This window comes from Stereum hirsutum (assembly GCF_000264905.1).
Source record: "Stereum hirsutum FP-91666 SS1 unplaced genomic scaffold STEHIscaffold_2, whole genome shotgun sequence".
NCBI lineage: Eukaryota > Fungi > Basidiomycota > Agaricomycetes > Russulales > Stereaceae > Stereum > Stereum hirsutum.
The window spans coordinates 1,363,097-1,381,257 of NW_006763132.1; the positions used below are offsets into that span (position 1 = coordinate 1,363,097).

The 18,161-nt window shown below is 47.3% G+C and overlaps 6 protein-coding genes across 6 annotated transcripts; 2 read left to right on the plus strand and 4 right to left on the minus strand.

Annotated features, from left to right (window-relative positions):
• Positions 1-1,836: 1,836 nt before the first annotated feature.
• On the minus strand, positions 1,837-2,205 carry STEHIDRAFT_48416 (uncharacterized protein; the record flags this gene model as incomplete). Its single annotated transcript, XM_007299191.1, has 1 exon — positions 1,837-2,205. A coding segment is annotated over one exon (369 nt), but the record flags the coding sequence as incomplete, so codon positions are not given.
• A 4,306-nt stretch (positions 2,206-6,511) lies between these two features.
• Positions 6,512-6,976, minus strand: STEHIDRAFT_152658 (uncharacterized protein; the record flags this gene model as incomplete). Its single annotated transcript, XM_007299760.1, has 1 exon — positions 6,512-6,976. One exon carries the CDS (start codon positions 6,974-6,976, stop codon positions 6,512-6,514), a length of 465 nt encoding a protein of 154 aa, XP_007299822.1.
• Positions 6,977-9,245: 2,269 nt separating this feature from the next.
• STEHIDRAFT_107661 (uncharacterized protein) lies at positions 9,246-10,422 on the minus strand (the record flags this gene model as incomplete). Its single annotated transcript, XM_007299762.1, has 6 exons — positions 9,246-9,260; positions 9,330-9,447; positions 9,504-9,841; positions 9,869-9,902; positions 9,965-10,124; positions 10,173-10,422. 6 exons carry the CDS (start codon positions 10,420-10,422, stop codon positions 9,246-9,248), a joined length of 915 nt encoding a protein of 304 aa, XP_007299824.1.
• Positions 10,423-11,907: 1,485 nt separating this feature from the next.
• Positions 11,908-12,249, plus strand: STEHIDRAFT_48598 (uncharacterized protein; the record flags this gene model as incomplete). The annotated part of the gene is made up of 2 exons (XM_007299215.1): positions 11,908-11,971; positions 12,059-12,249. Coding segments are annotated over 2 exons (255 nt in total), but the record flags the coding sequence as incomplete, so codon positions are not given.
• Positions 12,250-12,317: 68 nt separating this feature from the next.
• On the plus strand, positions 12,318-12,545 carry STEHIDRAFT_49173 (uncharacterized protein; the record flags this gene model as incomplete). Its single annotated transcript, XM_007299267.1, has 1 exon — positions 12,318-12,545. One exon carries the CDS (start codon positions 12,318-12,320, stop codon positions 12,543-12,545), a length of 228 nt encoding a protein of 75 aa, XP_007299329.1.
• Positions 12,546-12,799: 254 nt separating this feature from the next.
• STEHIDRAFT_152661 (uncharacterized protein) lies at positions 12,800-15,054 on the minus strand (the record flags this gene model as incomplete). Its single annotated transcript, XM_007299763.1, has 5 exons — positions 12,800-13,681; positions 13,745-14,008; positions 14,075-14,346; positions 14,406-14,564; positions 14,628-15,054. 5 exons carry the CDS (start codon positions 15,052-15,054, stop codon positions 12,800-12,802), a joined length of 2,004 nt encoding a protein of 667 aa, XP_007299825.1.
• Between the last annotated feature and the right edge of the window lie 3,107 nt (positions 15,055-18,161).

Sequence of the window (18,161 nt, forward strand, 5' to 3'; positions counted from 1 at the left end):
AGTATCCAGATTGATCTTGACGCTTCTAATAAACAAAGATGCGAAGGTTGAGCCGGCCACGAAGGAGCACAAGCCTCATCAGCAAATCAGGTTCTGGCTATACTTACTATATTAGGCCATATAGCCAGAAGATCCCGTATAATTGAGAGTTCTCATATAGCCAGCATCACAAGGTATGTAATACGTGTTTGCTATATAGTTTCTATAGTTGTCTACTACGCACCTGTAGCATCTGTATACTTCTGTAGATTCACAGGTATACTTGTTGTTTTTACACCAGCTTACTTTTGTACGCCTTTCTCACTCAACTTGCCAGTTCACAGATGAAGACCAAAATTAATATATATAATCACACAATCTACGTACAATATTGTCTCACTCCTGTACATATACATCAGAGAGAAGAAAGAGACAGATAGAAAAGATAGGGAGAAGGAGAAGGAGAAGGAAAGAAAATACATGAGAGAAAGAGAGAGAGAGAGAGAGAGAGAGAGGAAAAGATGAAGGGAGAATAAGCTAGGGCAAAGAAGTAAGGTAGGGAGGATAAGTGAGGGGTAGGGAAAATGCAAGAGAGGGTGAGAGAAGGATTGAAGAAGGAAACTGGATGAAGACCATCAAACTTGGTGAGTACTGTATTCTCATTGATTGTTAGCCTGGGCAACGGCTAACCCATCTTGTGCCTCCCTTCTACCATAGGTTCTGAAACGGCCTTTGGGCTAAACCTAACTCTTTATTTCTCGGTGTTTCTAAAGAGTGTACGCGCCTTGCAGGCATTGTGGCCCCAGGTGCCACTTCGACGATGGAGATGTGGGATGGATAGAGGGATAGGCACGTGACCAGTCATGTGGTAGGCACGTGATGGCATGTGACCTTGTGTTCGTGATGTAGGGACATGTGATTAGGTCTAGAACGTTCTAGAATAGTCTTGTGCATGTTGACTCAGCGGTTTGTACCCATTGTGCACATTGCTGGACCCACTGGATATTCATGAAGGATTCCTGTAGTGTTCACCCGTAGTGTACAGTGAGGGCGTGCCCTAAAGGGTCAGCTCAGGATGTATATAAGAACCACCTGTATCGTAGAATAGTTCCCTAACTCAATCTCCTTTGCTTCTCACCATACTCAGTGTGACCTTGTGTCCTGGTGTATCCAGCCCCAAGCCCACGGTCTCAGTTCACCCCCACTATTCTCTCTGGGCTATGTGCCTCTACTGGGTGTAGCTGCTTTGAGAAGAGCATATGTTAGCATTTGGCCAATCTGAGGTGTGTAATTTTCGCTTTTTTTCAACCTTTATTCTACTCTGTCTCTCCACCATCCCTCTCTGATCCCTACTTCTCTCATGCCCTTCCCTCCTTCTTCATCCCTCCTTCTTCATCCCTCCTTCTTCATCCCTCCTTCATCCCTCTTTTCTTCTCTATTATTCTTCAGCCCAGCATGCTTCATGTTTCAATAAAATTTCGCTCTTTTGGGCATTTTTAAAGTTCTGGTAAGCTTTTTCTCATTCCTCCTCCCCTCATGTTTCTCTGCCCTCATTCTTTCTCTCTCACATCCTTTTGTTCATGTACACACAGGAGTAAAGCTGGAGACTGTTGGGATAAAATGTGAGTTTTTTTTTGCTTTTTTGCATCCATTTTCTCTCCAAACCCTCCCCCTTTCTCTCCTCTTCTGCCTTTTCTTCTCACCTTTCCTCCTCATCTCTCCCCTCTCATCCTACTTTCTTTGTCTTCACTCCCCCTTCGCATTTTCTCTCTCTAAACTTGATACTGACTTGTTTCTTCTCACTTTGAGAGTGTGGGAACTCATGTCATGGACTGGCACAGAGTTCTCACACTTACTCTACCACTCTTTCCTCCTCTCCTCCCCCCCTCTCTGTCTCTCTTTTACATACCCGCAGAAGTCGTCGATGGTATCGTGCCAGTGTCCAGGCCTCATCTCCCTGATGCTGAATGCTATACCATTTATGATCGCCCATATCCTCTTGATTGCCTCGAACTCCATCTGCGCGAGCCGGCGAGAAAACCACGGAGAAAAAAGGGGCTTGCACTTTTCAATATGGGCCTTAAGATGGAATGCCGGGACAATGAAGAGAACATTAACGACACATTCAGAAATTTGCAGGTAGTCAGGCATCTCTACTATCCGTTCCCAGAAGTTGATGCTCCACTGGCAGCCTATATCGTACAAGGAGACGAGGGCAAGAAGACGAGGGCAAGGAGCATGATGCCGATGATGCCGATGACGCTGGCCAAGAAGATGTAATCCATGTTCACATACCTAAACCCTAGGTAATGAGCCTGCGTATATGTAGAATCAGGGCATGCCACGAGTACCAAGACCCGTGAGTACCTGCCATGGATACTCGTCAGGCACACCATCAGGTACCTGTATCCATGGATACAGATACTCGTTCCCACGGGTGTGTGCACGGATACAGGTCTGATGCTGGGGTCACAGGTACTCTCCCAGAGTACCTGCCATATTCGGTATTTCCAGGCCGGATCTTTCCGGAGGCCAGATGTTTGTCCAGCGACTCTATCTCCTCGCTCTCCTCCTCACTCTCTCCCACTTCCCCAAGCGTACACCACTATGTGATGGAATTGACACGTCATGTCACCGTCAATGGTGGTGCCGCTCATCCTGTGTACTTGTTTCTATAAGGGTCTCATGGGTCTCGACTCTCTGTCAGTGAGTAACTGAGCTTGGAGTCCCACCTCCTTGCCATCATAAAATCGCACGTTCTCACTCAATACCGCGTACATTTTGGATGTTGCACCATCAATTGATGCTTCTTGAGCTCCTGCATCGGGCCCTGTACTTTGTTTGACGAGAAGCAGCCCACTCGTTGTTGAGAACGGCAGTGTTGACCCCGGTGAGTCTCCACTAACCCCTCCAACCGTAAAATTGTCCGTTCTCACTTGAATTGGCATGTGTTTCCGAAGTGGGGGGCTCTTACCATGCATATGGATGTCCTGCATTGTCTCTGGTACTTTATTTGGCAAGAAATGACCCGCTCGTCATCGAGAATGGCAGTATTGACCCTGGTGAGTCCCCATTACCCCTCCAACCGTAAAATTGCTCGTTCTCACTCAGTTTGGCACACATTTCCAATGTATCTGGATCAATTGATGCATATACACCTCCTGCAAGACCCCCTACACTTTTTTTTGATCAGATTTGACCCGCTCATTGTCGATAACAACAACATTGACCTGGTGAGTACCCCTGCCCCCTTCTATTGTAAATTTGCACATTCTCACTCAATTCTGCATACATTTATGATGTTGCACAGTCAATCATTGCATTTGGATGTCCCGCATCGCCTCCCATTCTTGGTTTGGTGCGATTTGGCCCACCCATCATCGAGGACAATGGTATCGACCTAGTGAGTACCCCCTCCTACCTCCTATCATAAATATGCTCTTTCTCACTCATGTCTGTGTGTATTTGTGATGTTGCGGTGTTGATCGACACGTGTTGATGTCCCGCATGCCCCCTCATACTTGGCTTGATGTGATTTGGCCCCTTCGTCGTCATGAACGACGACATCGACCTGGTGAGTACCCCCTCCTACCTCCTATTGTAAATTTGTTTGTTCTCACTCAAATCCGTGTACGTTTACAATGTTGCGGGTCAATCGACATGAATTAATGTTCCGCATCACCCCCCATACTTTATTGGACACAATTCAGCCCATCCGTCATTGAGAACGACGGTAATGACCTGGTGAGTACCCCTTGCTTCCTCCTATCGTAAATGTGCTCATTCTCACCCAATTCCGTGTATGTTTACAATGTTGCGGGGTCGATCGACACATATTGATGTCCCGCATCACCTCCCATACTTAACTTGAAACAATTCGGCCCATTTGTTGTCAAGAACGATGACATTGACCTGGTGAGTACCCCCTGCTACCTTCTATCGTAAATTCGCTTGTTCTCACTCAATTCTGTGTGTATTTGTGACATTACAGGGTCGATCGACGCGTGTTGATGTCCCGCATGGCCCCCTGTACTTGGTTTCATGCAATTCAGCCCACTCGTTATTGAGAACAATGGTATTGATTTGGTAAGTACCTCTCCACCCCCTTCCCCAGTTTATATTTACCACCTGAATATAATTGAAGGATTTCTAGACCAATCCCCGTTAGAGATAGGCTCTATGTATCGAAAGGGAAACATCCAAAAAAAATCTGAAGTGATCAGCTAGCCCATACCTCTCAAAGTGCACAGAGTGCTCATTTGGAGTTTGCAAGTAAAGGATCACTAGTCAAATGTCAGTAACAGTGTAGTGAGTACTTTGAGAGGTATAGGCTAGCTGATCACTTCGGACTCTTTTTGGATGTTTCCCTTTCGATACATAGAGCCTATCTCTAACGGGGATTGGTCTAGAAATCCTTCAATTATATTCAGAAATCGAAATATGCTGCAGAATTAGCCATTTATAGCCAAAAACCGATATTTTGCATATTTACTGTATCACACAGACCATTTCTGACATAGTGGATGGCCCAGAAACATTTAATAGGATGTATCCTAACTATGTGCCGCACCACATCATGATCGCACTGCATTTGAGAGAGATCTGGTCCATATACACCCCCAATACTACCTGTGCACCTGCTCCCCCACCAAAAACATGGTTTTGCTTTTTTCACTGACTACCAGCGACGGTTATGGTGCTCAATTAATATTTATACACATTGAAAATAAATTACTACTACAGGAACGGTGCCAAAAACTCATAAATTGGTGTTTCTCTGATTATACTGTGGCCCAATACACTATTTTACCCCCTCAGCCCCCTCAGCGCCCCACAATTTGTGCAGGACCATTTCATGGTAATACCCCCAGAGTAGATGTTCTCTTCCTCCTCCCCAAGACGCGGCACCACTACCAAGGCCACAATCATTGGTTTTGTGTCTGGTATGCCTCCCATCACTTATTATTGATATAGGACTACCCATGACAACAAAAACCAAGGCAATCAAACCGCTATATCCCCAGTTTTGGCCTGTCCACCCCCTTTTACCTCAATAGGGCAATATCTTGCTGACCGTTTATGCTATAACTTCGGATATACATTTATCAATGTTTGTAAAATAGTCAAAACCCCCAAAATTTACCTCCTTCATGTTGCCACAATTGGGCCACAATTCACATTTTATATGTCAATTTCATCAAAATTCCGTATTTGTTCCATCCCTATTCATCCTACGATCATCCCTGCCCATATTCCCCATTTCATCCATACATAACCTAGCTCATTTCACTATATACGCCCTATCTACCTGCCCTACCTATTCCCTAGCACTCCTACCCCATCCCCTAGTCCATCCCCTACCCCCAGGACCACCCCCGTACATCCTACCCCATCACCCTGGGCCACCCGGCTTACCCAGAATCACTCCCCAACTTCCCCAGTAGCCAGCCCAGTACTGTCATTTATAATTCTTGGACCAGGGGAACCTTTGTAAAGGACCCCCTTCTTACTAGCAGGTACCTTTATAAAGGTGGTACATCCTCTGGTGCGGCGAGGACACCAAGGATCCTCCTTCGTTGGTGGATGATCGCGTGAGGTGTACTATGGAAGAAAGAAAGGGTGAACAAGAGAGAGAAAACAAACAATGGGGGAATTACACCACCAGACCATGTAGTGCCATTATAATGAAGTGCGGCAAGGACATCGAGCTCCATTGTAATGTCTGGCGTGAAGTATGCACTGCCACACTGAGCCAGAAAATGGCTGTCATTACAATGCTGTACCAGCTCAATTGGGATATCAACAAATGCTTGCATTGCTTGGTTTTGTTTTCTGTGATATATGCCGAGTTCAGAACGTCCCAAAAGAGATAAAAATGGGTAGGTTGCCTTGTGCTTGGAGGTGTGGCACAAGAATGTTCATTCTAGATGTGGCTCGACCTGTAGTGCTTTGGCCCAGCTGGTTAGCTGGCTTTTGGGTGACCAGGTAGGCTCTAGGGCCGGGTTGGGGACCCGGTAGGAGAACCAATTTACGTGTTTTTGGTGCTGTTCTTATTGTGATAATTTAATTTAAATGTACATGAATACTGAACAGGCACCAGAAATGTTGCTGGTAGCCTGAGATGAAAGCAAAACGATGTTTTTGATGGGGGAGCAGGTGCACAGGTAGTATTGGGGGTGTTTATGGTCCAGATCTCTGTCAATTGCAGTGTGATTGTGATGCAGTGTGGTACATGGCTGTAATAAATCATAATGAATATTTCTTGGTCATCCACTATGTCAGAAATGATCTGTGTGATACAGTACACATGCAAAACGTCAGTTTTTCACTGAAAATGGCCAATTCTGCAGTGTATTTGAATTTCTGAATTTATTTGAGGGGTATGTGGACCAATCACCGTTGAACTTAAGCTCTATGCATTGAAATGTAGATGTCCAAAAAAATCCGAAGTGGTTAATACTCGTCAATCATTACAATGGAGCTCAGCATACTTGCCACACTCTATTATAATGTTTCTTACAAGGACAGCTGCTTACACGCTGTCCCATTCCTCAAGCCTACATCCCATAACTAGTACACCTTCCATGGTATAATTGTCCGTACCGTGCTTCCTATCGATTGGATGATCCTTCCCAACATATGCACCCTCGGCCACGGACCCGTTCTCTATCTCTATGTTGGTATTGACGGTGATTGGGGCACCCCACTTCTCCATTGCATGCTTGGGAAGTCGATACTCGGAGAGCCACGGCCCTGCCTTATTATTGGCCTCTGCCTTCTCCTCCTTCTCCCTCCTCGATTCAGCCCTCTTGGGCTTTTTCTTCTGCTGCTGGCTCTCACTGGTCCTCCTCCTGGGAAGCCTTCCCTCTGCCTTCTTCTTCTCCTTCTTCGCCTTGCTCCTCGCTTTCTCCTTCTCCCGTCTTGCTTCAGTCCACCCCTCCCTAGGCCTACTGCTTCTGCGGTTCGGAAAGGAGTATGGACGACACATGTTTGGCATTGAGGACACATCCGTGGGGCACGTAAAAACACAGCGCTACAGTTGCAACGCAAAAATAATATAAAACACAAAAGAAATCAATTGACGCACCTTTGAGAGGGTATAGGTACTTGAGGATGCCCGTAGGGTTGTAGGTGAAACACTGAGAGACAGGGTTGGGAAGGGAAATTTTGCCGGTCCGGTTTATATAACCCAAACATGGACCCATAACTTGGCTAGGTCGCTGCGATCGAGGGTAACGTCAGAGCTCCGGGAATGCTATTGCTAAGTTGCGCATCAATACAGGCCACCTATAGATTGACCTGCTATGGAGGGTAAGGAGATCCCAAGGACGGCAGATGAAGGGCTAATGGTGTAAGTCCATCACTGTAATCTCTTATTTTGCAGGTTCAAAGTTCGAAGTTGACTGTCGAGTTTGAGTGGTGTATTGCACCACTCATGCTTGTACTACTCACTCGACACTAGAAACCCGTAGACAGATGCACAACTCAGGTATACCTTGGAAAGGACACCACAGCAATTTGCCAACAAATAATCTACCACCACCGAAACTCCAGACCTTGGGTAGAAGGTGTCTTCGTTTCTTCTCTGCATGTATTCAAAGACGCGTGGGTGCCACAGCTTCATGTACTTACGTTGATCCAGGTATGTTTGGGGTGCTACAAGTGATCCACAGCCTGTCTATAAAATAAGTATAAGGAGATATAGTGTCACAATGCAAAATGTCCTCACAAAAATATAGAGGCCAATTATTGTGCATGTTCTTTTGTAATTGAGCAAAAGTTAGTTTCTGGATCTAGCAAGCCATGCAACTTGCGTCAGTTCGGAGCGTTAGCATCGTTCACTCAAGACACTTTGTGACCTCTGTCATAAGAGAATCTCTTTGGCCTATCCAGAAATTGTACACAGATCATAAAGTATTGAATAAGGTGTCCTAAGATAAGAATAAACACAGTCAACTTCTATTTTACGCTCCAAATGGACATTCTCAGTTGAACGAGAGTTGTGTTTGCAGTTGAGTGCTGAGCGCCATTAAGCTCACTCTGGATACACTACTCTTGCAGCTCGCTTACTGCTTCATACTACCAGATAAGATGCACAAAGCAGATGGCTAGATATATCGACAATATGTTTCTATTGATCACTGTGTCTTCATTAGACACAAGAAAAGAAATCACAAGTTCTGTTATTAGGAATGGCCATTTATGGACAATTCATTTTCTTTTCTTTCGCATGTCTCGCCACACTCGCCACACTCATTTCCTTTTCCTTTCTGACTCATCCACGGTTCCTCATGATGTCACGACATTCAGGATGCGCTTACGACCCCATGATGACTCTTATGATTACGCGTCCACCACGGACTCCCGGACTCCTGGTACGTGTCACCCCTAGCTTACGTGTCCCTTTCCCTTTCCATCCTTTGCTTTCTCTCCTCTATAATGCGGCTCCCCTTCACTTTCCTTCATACTCGACGCGCGGCCCTTTGTCATCTCTGTCCATTCGTTCTTACGAACTATGACTCGATACGCATACGTGTCCCCCACTTACGTGTTCCCTTTGTCATCGCTTACGCGTCCCTCTCAGCTTGGGTATATAGGTAGAGTAGTCTGCATGTACATACCCGAGCTTCGAGATCGTCAACTCCTGGACGAACAACTCAGAACAGAGGCTCATCCTCTTCACCCTCATATCTTCACGTCGCTGCTAGCGTAGTTAGCTAGTCCTTCGATCTCGCGTCGAGCAACCTTGAAGGTCAAGCCACTGCTTTGGAGCTCTCGATCGTCCCCGTAGGTACTTTAGCGTGTTGAGCTAAAGCGCAGACACCCCACCCGCTCTTTGAGAGAAACCCCACGTTGCCAGGGAGGCTTACCCAGGATTGGGCGTCATCCCGTCCGGCCGTGACATCTGTGGCAGAATAGGGACTTCACACTGTCTGTAAAATATAGGGGCTTCGAGCTGTCTGTAAACCATCTTGTACCCTCTGATTCAGAGTAGAGTGGTCTGTACGGTAAGATACAGCTCTTGGAGATGTACATTACCACTATTAGACTTTCTTGCATGTATTTACTGCGAGCTTTCTTACGCTCGATGTAGAAAATGATCACACGGAAAGACATGGGGAAGCAAATGATATTATAGCAAAGCGACGATTCAAAACATGCAAACAGAAAAGCAGATCAAAGTACGGCTGGACTAAGGGTACGAAAAGCGAGATATACAGCACAACGGGGAAGAGAACAAGAAAACAAAATGCTGTGTCCTGACTCTACTGGTAGAACGTCTACAAAATTAATCAGTCAATGAGACACTCCGATGTGCCATGGAGAATACAGATCAGAGACTTACTCACCTCTATATACGAGCAGCGGTAGAATACGACGTATAACCAGTAGTTTAAGAAGTCGATGGGGGGGGCAAAGGAGTTGTGATCAAACCCAAACTGGTTGTGGAACTCGTCCATGTTGACACTTCACGGAGGGTTCAGTACGGAGACCGAGAGCAAAAAGAAGTTAGTGATACGCACCTACGACCCTGGAATATTAACGCCTCTTCATCATACGCCACAACCAGGTGAGCAGTGCTGCATGCGAGGAGATCAAGGACCTGGGTGTAGCAGGCGATGGAGTGGATCCAACTGGCCAGGGACACTTGTCGGAGTGGGTCATCATCTTGCGGGCCCCACCAGTCTTCGCGGAGCTCCTCAATGACATTGAGGTGCGTCTGTAGGTGGTTCTTGAGGCCTTTGACAAGGATGGCGCAGTTTTCCACATCTCCAAAAGCATCCAGGGTGTCCTCGACAATGTCCTTGGCAGCCTGCGCGCTAGCCTGCAGGTTAGAATTGGAGGTGGAGATGGCGAGTACCTGTCAGCACGGGTCTGGCTTTGAAACACCCTTTGAAAGCGCGAACTGGTTCCTGTACCCTCTACCAGCATGGTTGTGAGTTGAAAAGAGGTTTATGATCACGAAAAGATGGTATGGACGTACTGTTCTTTGAGTTGGTTCATTCGCTTCCCTATCTTCTCGAGATACAAGGCCCACTCCTCCTCCGGGATCTGGCGTTCGCATTTTTGTTTATAGATTTTGTCAAACTGAAAGTACTTGCTGATCTTGTTGTGAGGCTTTGCTTCAAGATGGTGAGCTACATCTGAAGTAAGAAATTGCATGATACTGGAATATGGAAGACAAAATGTACCACAAAGAAGAAAACTCGCATACTCCTTATTCAGATGAGTAGGCACCCTACCCTCAGGCCAGTCGATCGTGAAAAAATCTACTTTCTTGAGTGCAAGGGCGGCTTCATACATCTCCTGCTTGGGTCCAGGGATACCTATTTCCTCCTCAGGACCCGTGGTATCTCCCTCCGTCTCCTGCACAAGCTTCGGAGTGCCTGCCTCTTTGTCGGGTTCGGGAGTAGCCATAGAAAAGTGAGGGGCAGAGGCCATAGAGGCGAATGACGACTTGCAAGGGGGTACTAGGCCGAGATGGAAATGGAGGCAAAGAGAGCGAGAGGGGAGCAAAGACAGAAGGGAAATAAAACATAGAGGCTGTCAACGGCAGCATGAGGCAACCATGAGGTGACATATGTACATGGGGTTCTTATACTACTCAGCTTCCGTATCCACATCAACTTTGTTGGCCCATATTGTGCCGAGACTTGTACAGTAAGCCAGTCATATGCTATCTATAATGAGTAATGTAAACTACTAAGTAATCTAGAATATTCCATGCCAGAGTCCAGACCCTCTAATTCTTACTAAGGGTCACATGCTGTCACGTGACTAGCCACATGCTCATCCCATCCATCCTGTTCAATATCCATCTCCGTCAAGATGACACCTGGGGCCACACTGCCTGCAAGGTGTGTACACTCCTTAGAAACACCAAGAAATAAAGTTGGTGACATGAAGGAGGCTGACTTCTGTAGTCCTTTGGCTTTGAAAAATAAGTATAAATACACATGACAGCGGCTTTCACAACTCTAGACAGGGAACGAAATCTTGCGGGTGCACCAAACAATGATTTCGATGAACCAAACAAAGCCCCACCGCCACAGCCGTGCCTGGTAACGGACATTGAGTATCGAGCGCCGAACGCTGACTGGTACTTCCCATCTTACTCGCTACGCAACATAACCACCGCTTCAGATTATATTGGCATGATGTGAAACGGGGGACGACGACAGCTATCCATATAATCTCCAGTGCCAGTCGACTGGTCAGTACTGTTTCTCTTCCGCACGCCTGCTTAAAGTGCTTTGTCTGAGTCTTGTCTCCCGCCCGCTCAGTTGTTCCGAGTCACTTCACTGTCTTTTGCACCATGGTCTATCGCCACATTCCAGCTCCCATGAAGGAGCTGATGATGCAGCTGTCCTATCGTGGCATGAGCGCCCCGTACATTGCCGACATCGTTGGATGCAAGGAGCGCACTGTTCACCGCGTTAGAGCTGTCGCGCGCAAAACCGGTGGTGGAGTCGTCAACACACCGTTGAACATAGGTCACCCAATGCTGTTGAATAGCATGCAGACTGCGGTGAGCACCTTTCCAAATGTTGTTTGGTATGCTTGCGCTGATGATTGTCTCTATCATTATAGTTCTTGGAGGGTTGTATTGAGCGGCAACCTGATCTGTACCTCACGGAGCTGCAGACTCTTCTCTGGGAGAGTTACGAAGTCCATGCAAGTACTATCACGATTTGGCGCACTCTTGTCAGAAGAGGATTTACTCGCAAACGGGTGAGGCCTTACTGTCTTTTTCTCCCTATAGTTGACTCTTATCAGGATTGAATCGTGAATAGGTTACACGACCAGCGCAGGAGCGCAATGAAAATGACCGGACGGAGTACGGTCTATTGATTGGGCGGTATTACCGTGCTAACCAACTCGTCTTCGCCGATGAGAGTCATTTTAATCGACATGTAACGCGAAGGGCCTACGCCTGGGCTCCTATTGGAGATCGTGCTCGTCGCCGAGACTGTTTTGTTCGTGGAAAGCGGTATGTTCCTGATTTATCGCGCCATCTTCCGGTATCTCTTTATTTCCTTACTGACGGTGCTCGGAACTAGGTATTCAATTCTTCCAGCAATGTCACTCGATGGTATACTGGCTCTTGAGGTCAGCGAGACATCGTACACGACCGAAACCTTCAACATGTTCGTTTCACGGCTTCTTACCCGCATGAACCCATTCCCACTGCCGAACTCTGTTCTCGTTATCGACAACGCGTCCATCCACAAATCTCAAGCACTCAGGATGATGGTTGAGCGACGGTGAGTCTGCGTACTTACATTCAAGTCTTCCATGTGTGCAATGGGCTACGGCTGAAGCTTTTCTCTAGTGGTATGCGGCTTGTATATCTGCCAGCTTATTCACCCGACATGAATCCGATCGAAGAGGCCTTTTCGTGCATCAAGGCCGCTATCAGACGCAACCGCGACTATGTGCTCGGGGAGTTGGGTGACGGTGCATATGCTGATCCGTATGCAATGCTCTGGCAGACGGTATATGACACTGTTACCCCTGAGAAGGCGAGAGGATGGTTCCGTGATTCTGGATATGGTACTTTCTAAGCAGTCATTGTTAACGTTGTTTGGACTCTGGATATTAATACATTTTCTTGATTGTTTGTGTGATCTTGCCGATATCTTTCTCTACTTCTAACTGAGAGGTATTTGACTGTTGAAAGCATTGTAAGTATTTTATAGCGAGACTCAATGTAATGACAAAGGAGAGGTGTGAACTAAGAGACAGAACAAGATAACAAACATGGAGGGCTGAGTTGAATCAGCGAGCCACAAGAAACAGTATCTATCTTTCACGCAATTCATGTACACTCTTCTCCAAGACCTTCGCCATCGCTAACGTAGCCATTTTCTGCTCCTCGACCTAAAAAATCAACTTCGCCCCAGCTACCATCATCATCATCGCCTTCATCATCATCTGCACCCTCGCCCTCACCCTCAATCTCTCCGTCTTCATCCCCATACACACTGTCGGGGTCCATGCGATAGTTTTCCTTGTCTCTGAAAATCTCCTCCGACCAATCCGTTCTACGCTGCTCAACATCGACCGCTGCAACTTCTGCATCAACCTTCGCCGTTCCTACCCTCCCATGCTCGCAAATAGCACCGAGTTGAACGATCGGAATGTCGATGTGGCCAGCAAGCTCCGTGGGGTTAAGGATGTTGAGGTCATTGATGTAATAGATGCCATTGGCCTTGAGAATGTCCTCGAAAAGAAGATATCCAGCACCGGGCTTCAGTATGTCCAGTTCAACGAGAGCATCGTGAATTGTGGGATAGAGTCGAGGATTGATAGAGGGGGATGGAGGCGAGACGGACTCGTCAAACTGTGGCGCACGCAGAGGAGGACGGGACGATGAGGCTTTGTGAGAATCCGGAAAGCAACGACGGCGTGAGCTGGGGGAAAGTGTCGATTGACGAAGGCGCTTTGAGTTCGGGGACAGGGGGCTTCCAAAAGAGCGGTGAGACCTTTTCTTGCTTGATGATGGCGTAGCTGGTTGTTGGACATCGAGTTTTTGGCCGTTGATGTTGAGATGGACCTCAGAGATGATTCGCGTTCCCGTTTCTTCACTACTCGTGTGACTGGCGGCGGCTTCTCGGGCTGACCAAGCCTTCTTCTTCAGCTTGAGAAGCTCGACCTCTACGGCGTGCGGCGGTCGGAAAACGGTGGCCTTTTGACGCTTCTGCCATTAGAAGAAATGAGATTACTGGATAAACGGGAAGTGAATTGGGAGTATGATCCTCACTATAAATGAAATCCATAGTTCCTTGATGTCGTAGGATACCGGGATATGAAGTGTCTTGCCACCCTTTGTGTCGATGATGCAGGTATGCTGGTGCTTCTCACAGCGTAAGTGTTTGTTAAGTGACCGCCAGAGCCCCTTCTCGAACTCCGTCAAACTCTCTGGAATGGTCAAAGGACCGGGAATCATAGCGTCCTGACGGGAACGCTTGGTAGTTCCCAGCGACGTCGATGGTTTGGCACCAGTTGACTGTTCAGCACCCGGTCGCTATTGCGAGGGTGAAGTTAGCAAGTCACTGAGTAAAGTTGGAACTCGTACTAGATGTGAACGTACAACATTGAATATGAAGATTTCCTGTTCTCGGCTGGTAGCACTTGCACACTTCCGATTGAGTCGTTTCATCGCGTCCTGGAACTGAGAAGCGTCGATGAGCTCAAAAGGGTCCGGCCGTTTTGGATCGTCCGTGATTTTGTATGCGAGCTGCGCGGCCGGATCGTCGAACTTGGCAAGGCAGCGGCTCCGGAAGTCATCATAGACTATATCAGTTTGGAATTGGAAGGATGTTTGAACGGGCTTTCGAGATATTAAAGCACGAGCTACGAAGACTAGAAAGCAAGAGAGTCAGGGTCTAAGACAAGAATAGATGGTCAGTGGCTTAGGGTACGTACTTCCTCCACCAATGTGCGCATTTGGCGTCTGGCGAATGGGTACAGTAGGTGCGACAGTTGCTGAGTAGGACCTTGAGCTGCAGGAGGAGGAGCCATATAGTAGTGTGCAGCGGGGAGACCGTTGGGGTGATTAGGGTAATGAGCGATAGGGCCGCCTGACACACATAGGAGTAAGAGTCAGTACAGCCAAAGTACGATAATTTGAAGCTTCCAATCACCTTGCATAGCTTGATAGCCGTACTGATACTGGGGTACCGGTTGTGCTCCGTATTGACCGTACCCGTAGAGGTGCTGATATGGGTCAGGCTGGGGAGCGAGAGGCGCACCGTAAGCATTAGGTGGATGATGTCGGTTCAGAGGCGCCACAACTGCTGGTGCACGATGCTGAAAATTGTTCCTTGGAGCTGGCTGAGGATTTGGAGGTGCGGGAGGTGCGGCATGCTGAAGACGGTCATTCGGTGCATTCCTCTCTGGCGGATTCGGACGATGCGGAGCTGCAAAATTCGCATTCTGAGGCTCAGGGTCGATGAAACGTGCATCGCCAGGAAGGTTCTGGAGGGCGTCGATGTACTCAGCATGCGGTATATGCTCGCCGTGCTGTCCAATTCCCAGAGCCATGTTGACCCAGCCATGTCCTGGCGGCATGAGAAAATTGCAGCAGGTGATCACCAGAGGGCAGGAAAAAAAGGAGAGGCCAGGACAACGCTGTATAACAGCCAGTTCGATGTCTATTTGAGGCCTCGAAGAGTCGAATGAAGTGCTAAAGCTCCGCTGAGCATCACAACGCATATTGGAATCCATCAGCCATTATGCATTCAAAAAAAATGGGGCTTCGTCGATGTATCGATGGGCTAACATATAAAGTTAAAAGTACGGACATCCCCCTATCCGAGCTACTAGCCCCAAACTAGCCCGACTGAGCGTCTTCCCTGAGGACAGCGCTGCAAGGAACATGCACATATGCAAAAATTCCCAATGACCAGTTAGCAATAGGACAAGATACCTTATGCAAGAAACCTGAGGTGGATGCTGCGAAGTCGACAAGATGTGCAAGAACAGCGAACATAAGCTCAGAAAGTCAGCCAAACTCCTCAGACTCGGGCTGGAACCCGTAATGCGATATGATCGGATGTGATGAACGGGCATAGCGACGGTGGTTGGGAGAGTTTATACTGAACTTCACCACACCAGCAACATAAGAAAGCTTAAAATAAAGCTGCAGCCACCCTCAAATGCCGCGGTCGACACGGTCTTGATCCCGCCACAGCGCTCGAGTCAAAGTCGTGATTCTGAGGCACGAGACACAGCCTTGATTCAATCGGGCTTTGTTTGGTCCATCGAAATCATTATTTGGCGCACCCGCAAGATTTCGTCCCCTGTCTAGAGTTGTGAAAGCCGCTGGAAGAACATAGGACGGATTTGGACAAATTTGTCTATGTGTTCCCAAGATATTGCAAAAGCAAGTAGGGGGATGTTCAGGGCTGGGGTTTAGTTATGCAGGATACATCATTTAGCTGTTGGATATTGTTCCTTTTGGGTGGGATGAGTGTCATATCATCCATATAGCATGTAACAGCTGGCTGAATGATGTATGGCCATATGCGCCTATAGGACACTGAGAAACTGAGGGGGGGAGGAGGAGCACATGGATCTTGGCCCTACCTTGGATGTACCCATGGTTTACATTGGCTGGGAGATAGCTGGATAAGGTAGATATACCCTTGGATGAACCTCCCATGGAGTCAAACCAGTGATAATGTCCCTCCGTGAATATAGGGACAGGGAGGTGTGTTTCTGGGCCACAGCGCCACTGGATATTACTGTGGTGGTTAAAAGTTTTATCCACGGCTTCGGCCGTGCATAGCTCAACGAGTTCCGCTCAGATCAAGTTGTTGTATAGACTGAAATTGTAGCTCACAATGGCTACTTTCACGCTGTAGCCTGGTTGGGATCTATTAGTTGGATACTTTCTGAGATATGAGCCAAGCAACCGAAAAAAATGCATAGTGGGCCATAGTGGTCACACCATAACAGCCTTTGGGCATAGTGGCTTATACATAGCCTAAAACTATACTATCACAGTACTCTATAGCATATTTTACCTCCATTTTTGGTGGTGCCGTTGAGGAGCTATGTGCCATGCAAGTTTGTGAGTTTGAGCCAAAAAAGGCAATTTGTGGCACAAAGAGCCATCTGAAGCCTGTCTTGCACAGCACATAGCTCCTCAACCACCAAAAATTGAGGTAAAATGTGCTACGGAATACGATGATAGTGTAGTTTTAGGCTATGTATAAGCCATTATGCCAAAAGGCTGTTATGGTGTGGCCACAATGGCCCACTATGCATTTTTCTCGGTTGTTTGGCTCATATCTCAGGAAATACCCAACATATAAATTCCAACCACATTACAGTATGAAACTAGACATTATGAGCTACAATTTCGGTCTATATAACAAGTCAATCTGAGCGGAACTCGTTGAGCTATGTATGGCTGAAGCCGTGGACAAAACTTTTCACTGCCACAGTATTATGGGCGGAATTTACACCATTTTTAGCTCATGTAGCTTCATGGTAAATCATATAAAACATATAGGAAGGGGATTCAGTGCTCTTTAGGCCGCTAAATTCACCTAGAAGTTGTATAGAACATATTCTATATGGATGAGGAGGAAAATAGGGCATATTTCATACATATTTTGTTATATATTCACCAAATCACCGTGTAATGTTCTGAAAATTGGTATGATGAAAATTGGTATGAGTACTGATGTGACATATTGAAACATTTCTGGGTACATGAATTGGCCCTGAATAACCTGCATACATAGGCAGAGACAAATATAGTGCATTTTTTGGTGTTTTTTTTAGGGGTCCCAAATAATTGGGATACAGGGGTGCGGTGAGTGAGGAGATCAAGCGAAGAACAAAAGGAAGATGAGCTTACCTTTTGTGCTTGAGAACTGGATTGTATTCACATTCGGGCTTGGAGTGAGCGAGCGAGAGAGGGAGTGAGAGAGAGGAAAGAGGGGAGAGCGAAGCGGAGGGAAGGTGACAAGCACGCGCTGACATGTGCCGGAGAACTCCGAACATGTGTTGTTGTTGAATGTTGAATGTCAATTGCACGCCGCTCTGTACCCGTACCCACGGGTCTGTGTGTGAGAGCCTTGCTCCTTCGCCTGTTTAAAACCTCGCCGATGTCGCTTCCCTTGGTGATTCTCTCCTCTTCTCTTTCCCTCTACCTTCTCCCTTCTCCCCTCTCCGTCTCTCTCTCCCCTATTCTCGCACCCACCGTCGACACCAGATCTCTCTGCTTGGATGACATGCCACCCACTCACCATCTGAGCCACGGGTCTTGCGCACCGTCCGTGCAATGCTCTCCTCCTATAATTTCGACCTCCTCATCAGTGCATACAGACCCTGGGCGAGTGTGTAGAACCTGAGGCGGTATTTGACACGACTGTGTCCACCGTTCTCATGCCTGCAGCTCCTTCCTGGACCTGGACCTCGAGTATGTGGAGTCGAGGACGGTGTTTGACACATTTGTGTCCATCGTTCGGGGCTCTACAGCTTTTTTTTCGGCGGGGAGAGTTTTCAAGGTGGGCAAGAGTAGTCTGGCGTATCGAGGTTGGCTCGCACATGCATGCTGCATCACAGTGGGATTGTTTGATACCCTATGGTGCGTCCGTTCACTCTCTTCTTCTCAATCATGGTTCTGACTTGTCTCTCTTATTGTGACCGTTGTTGTTTCTTTT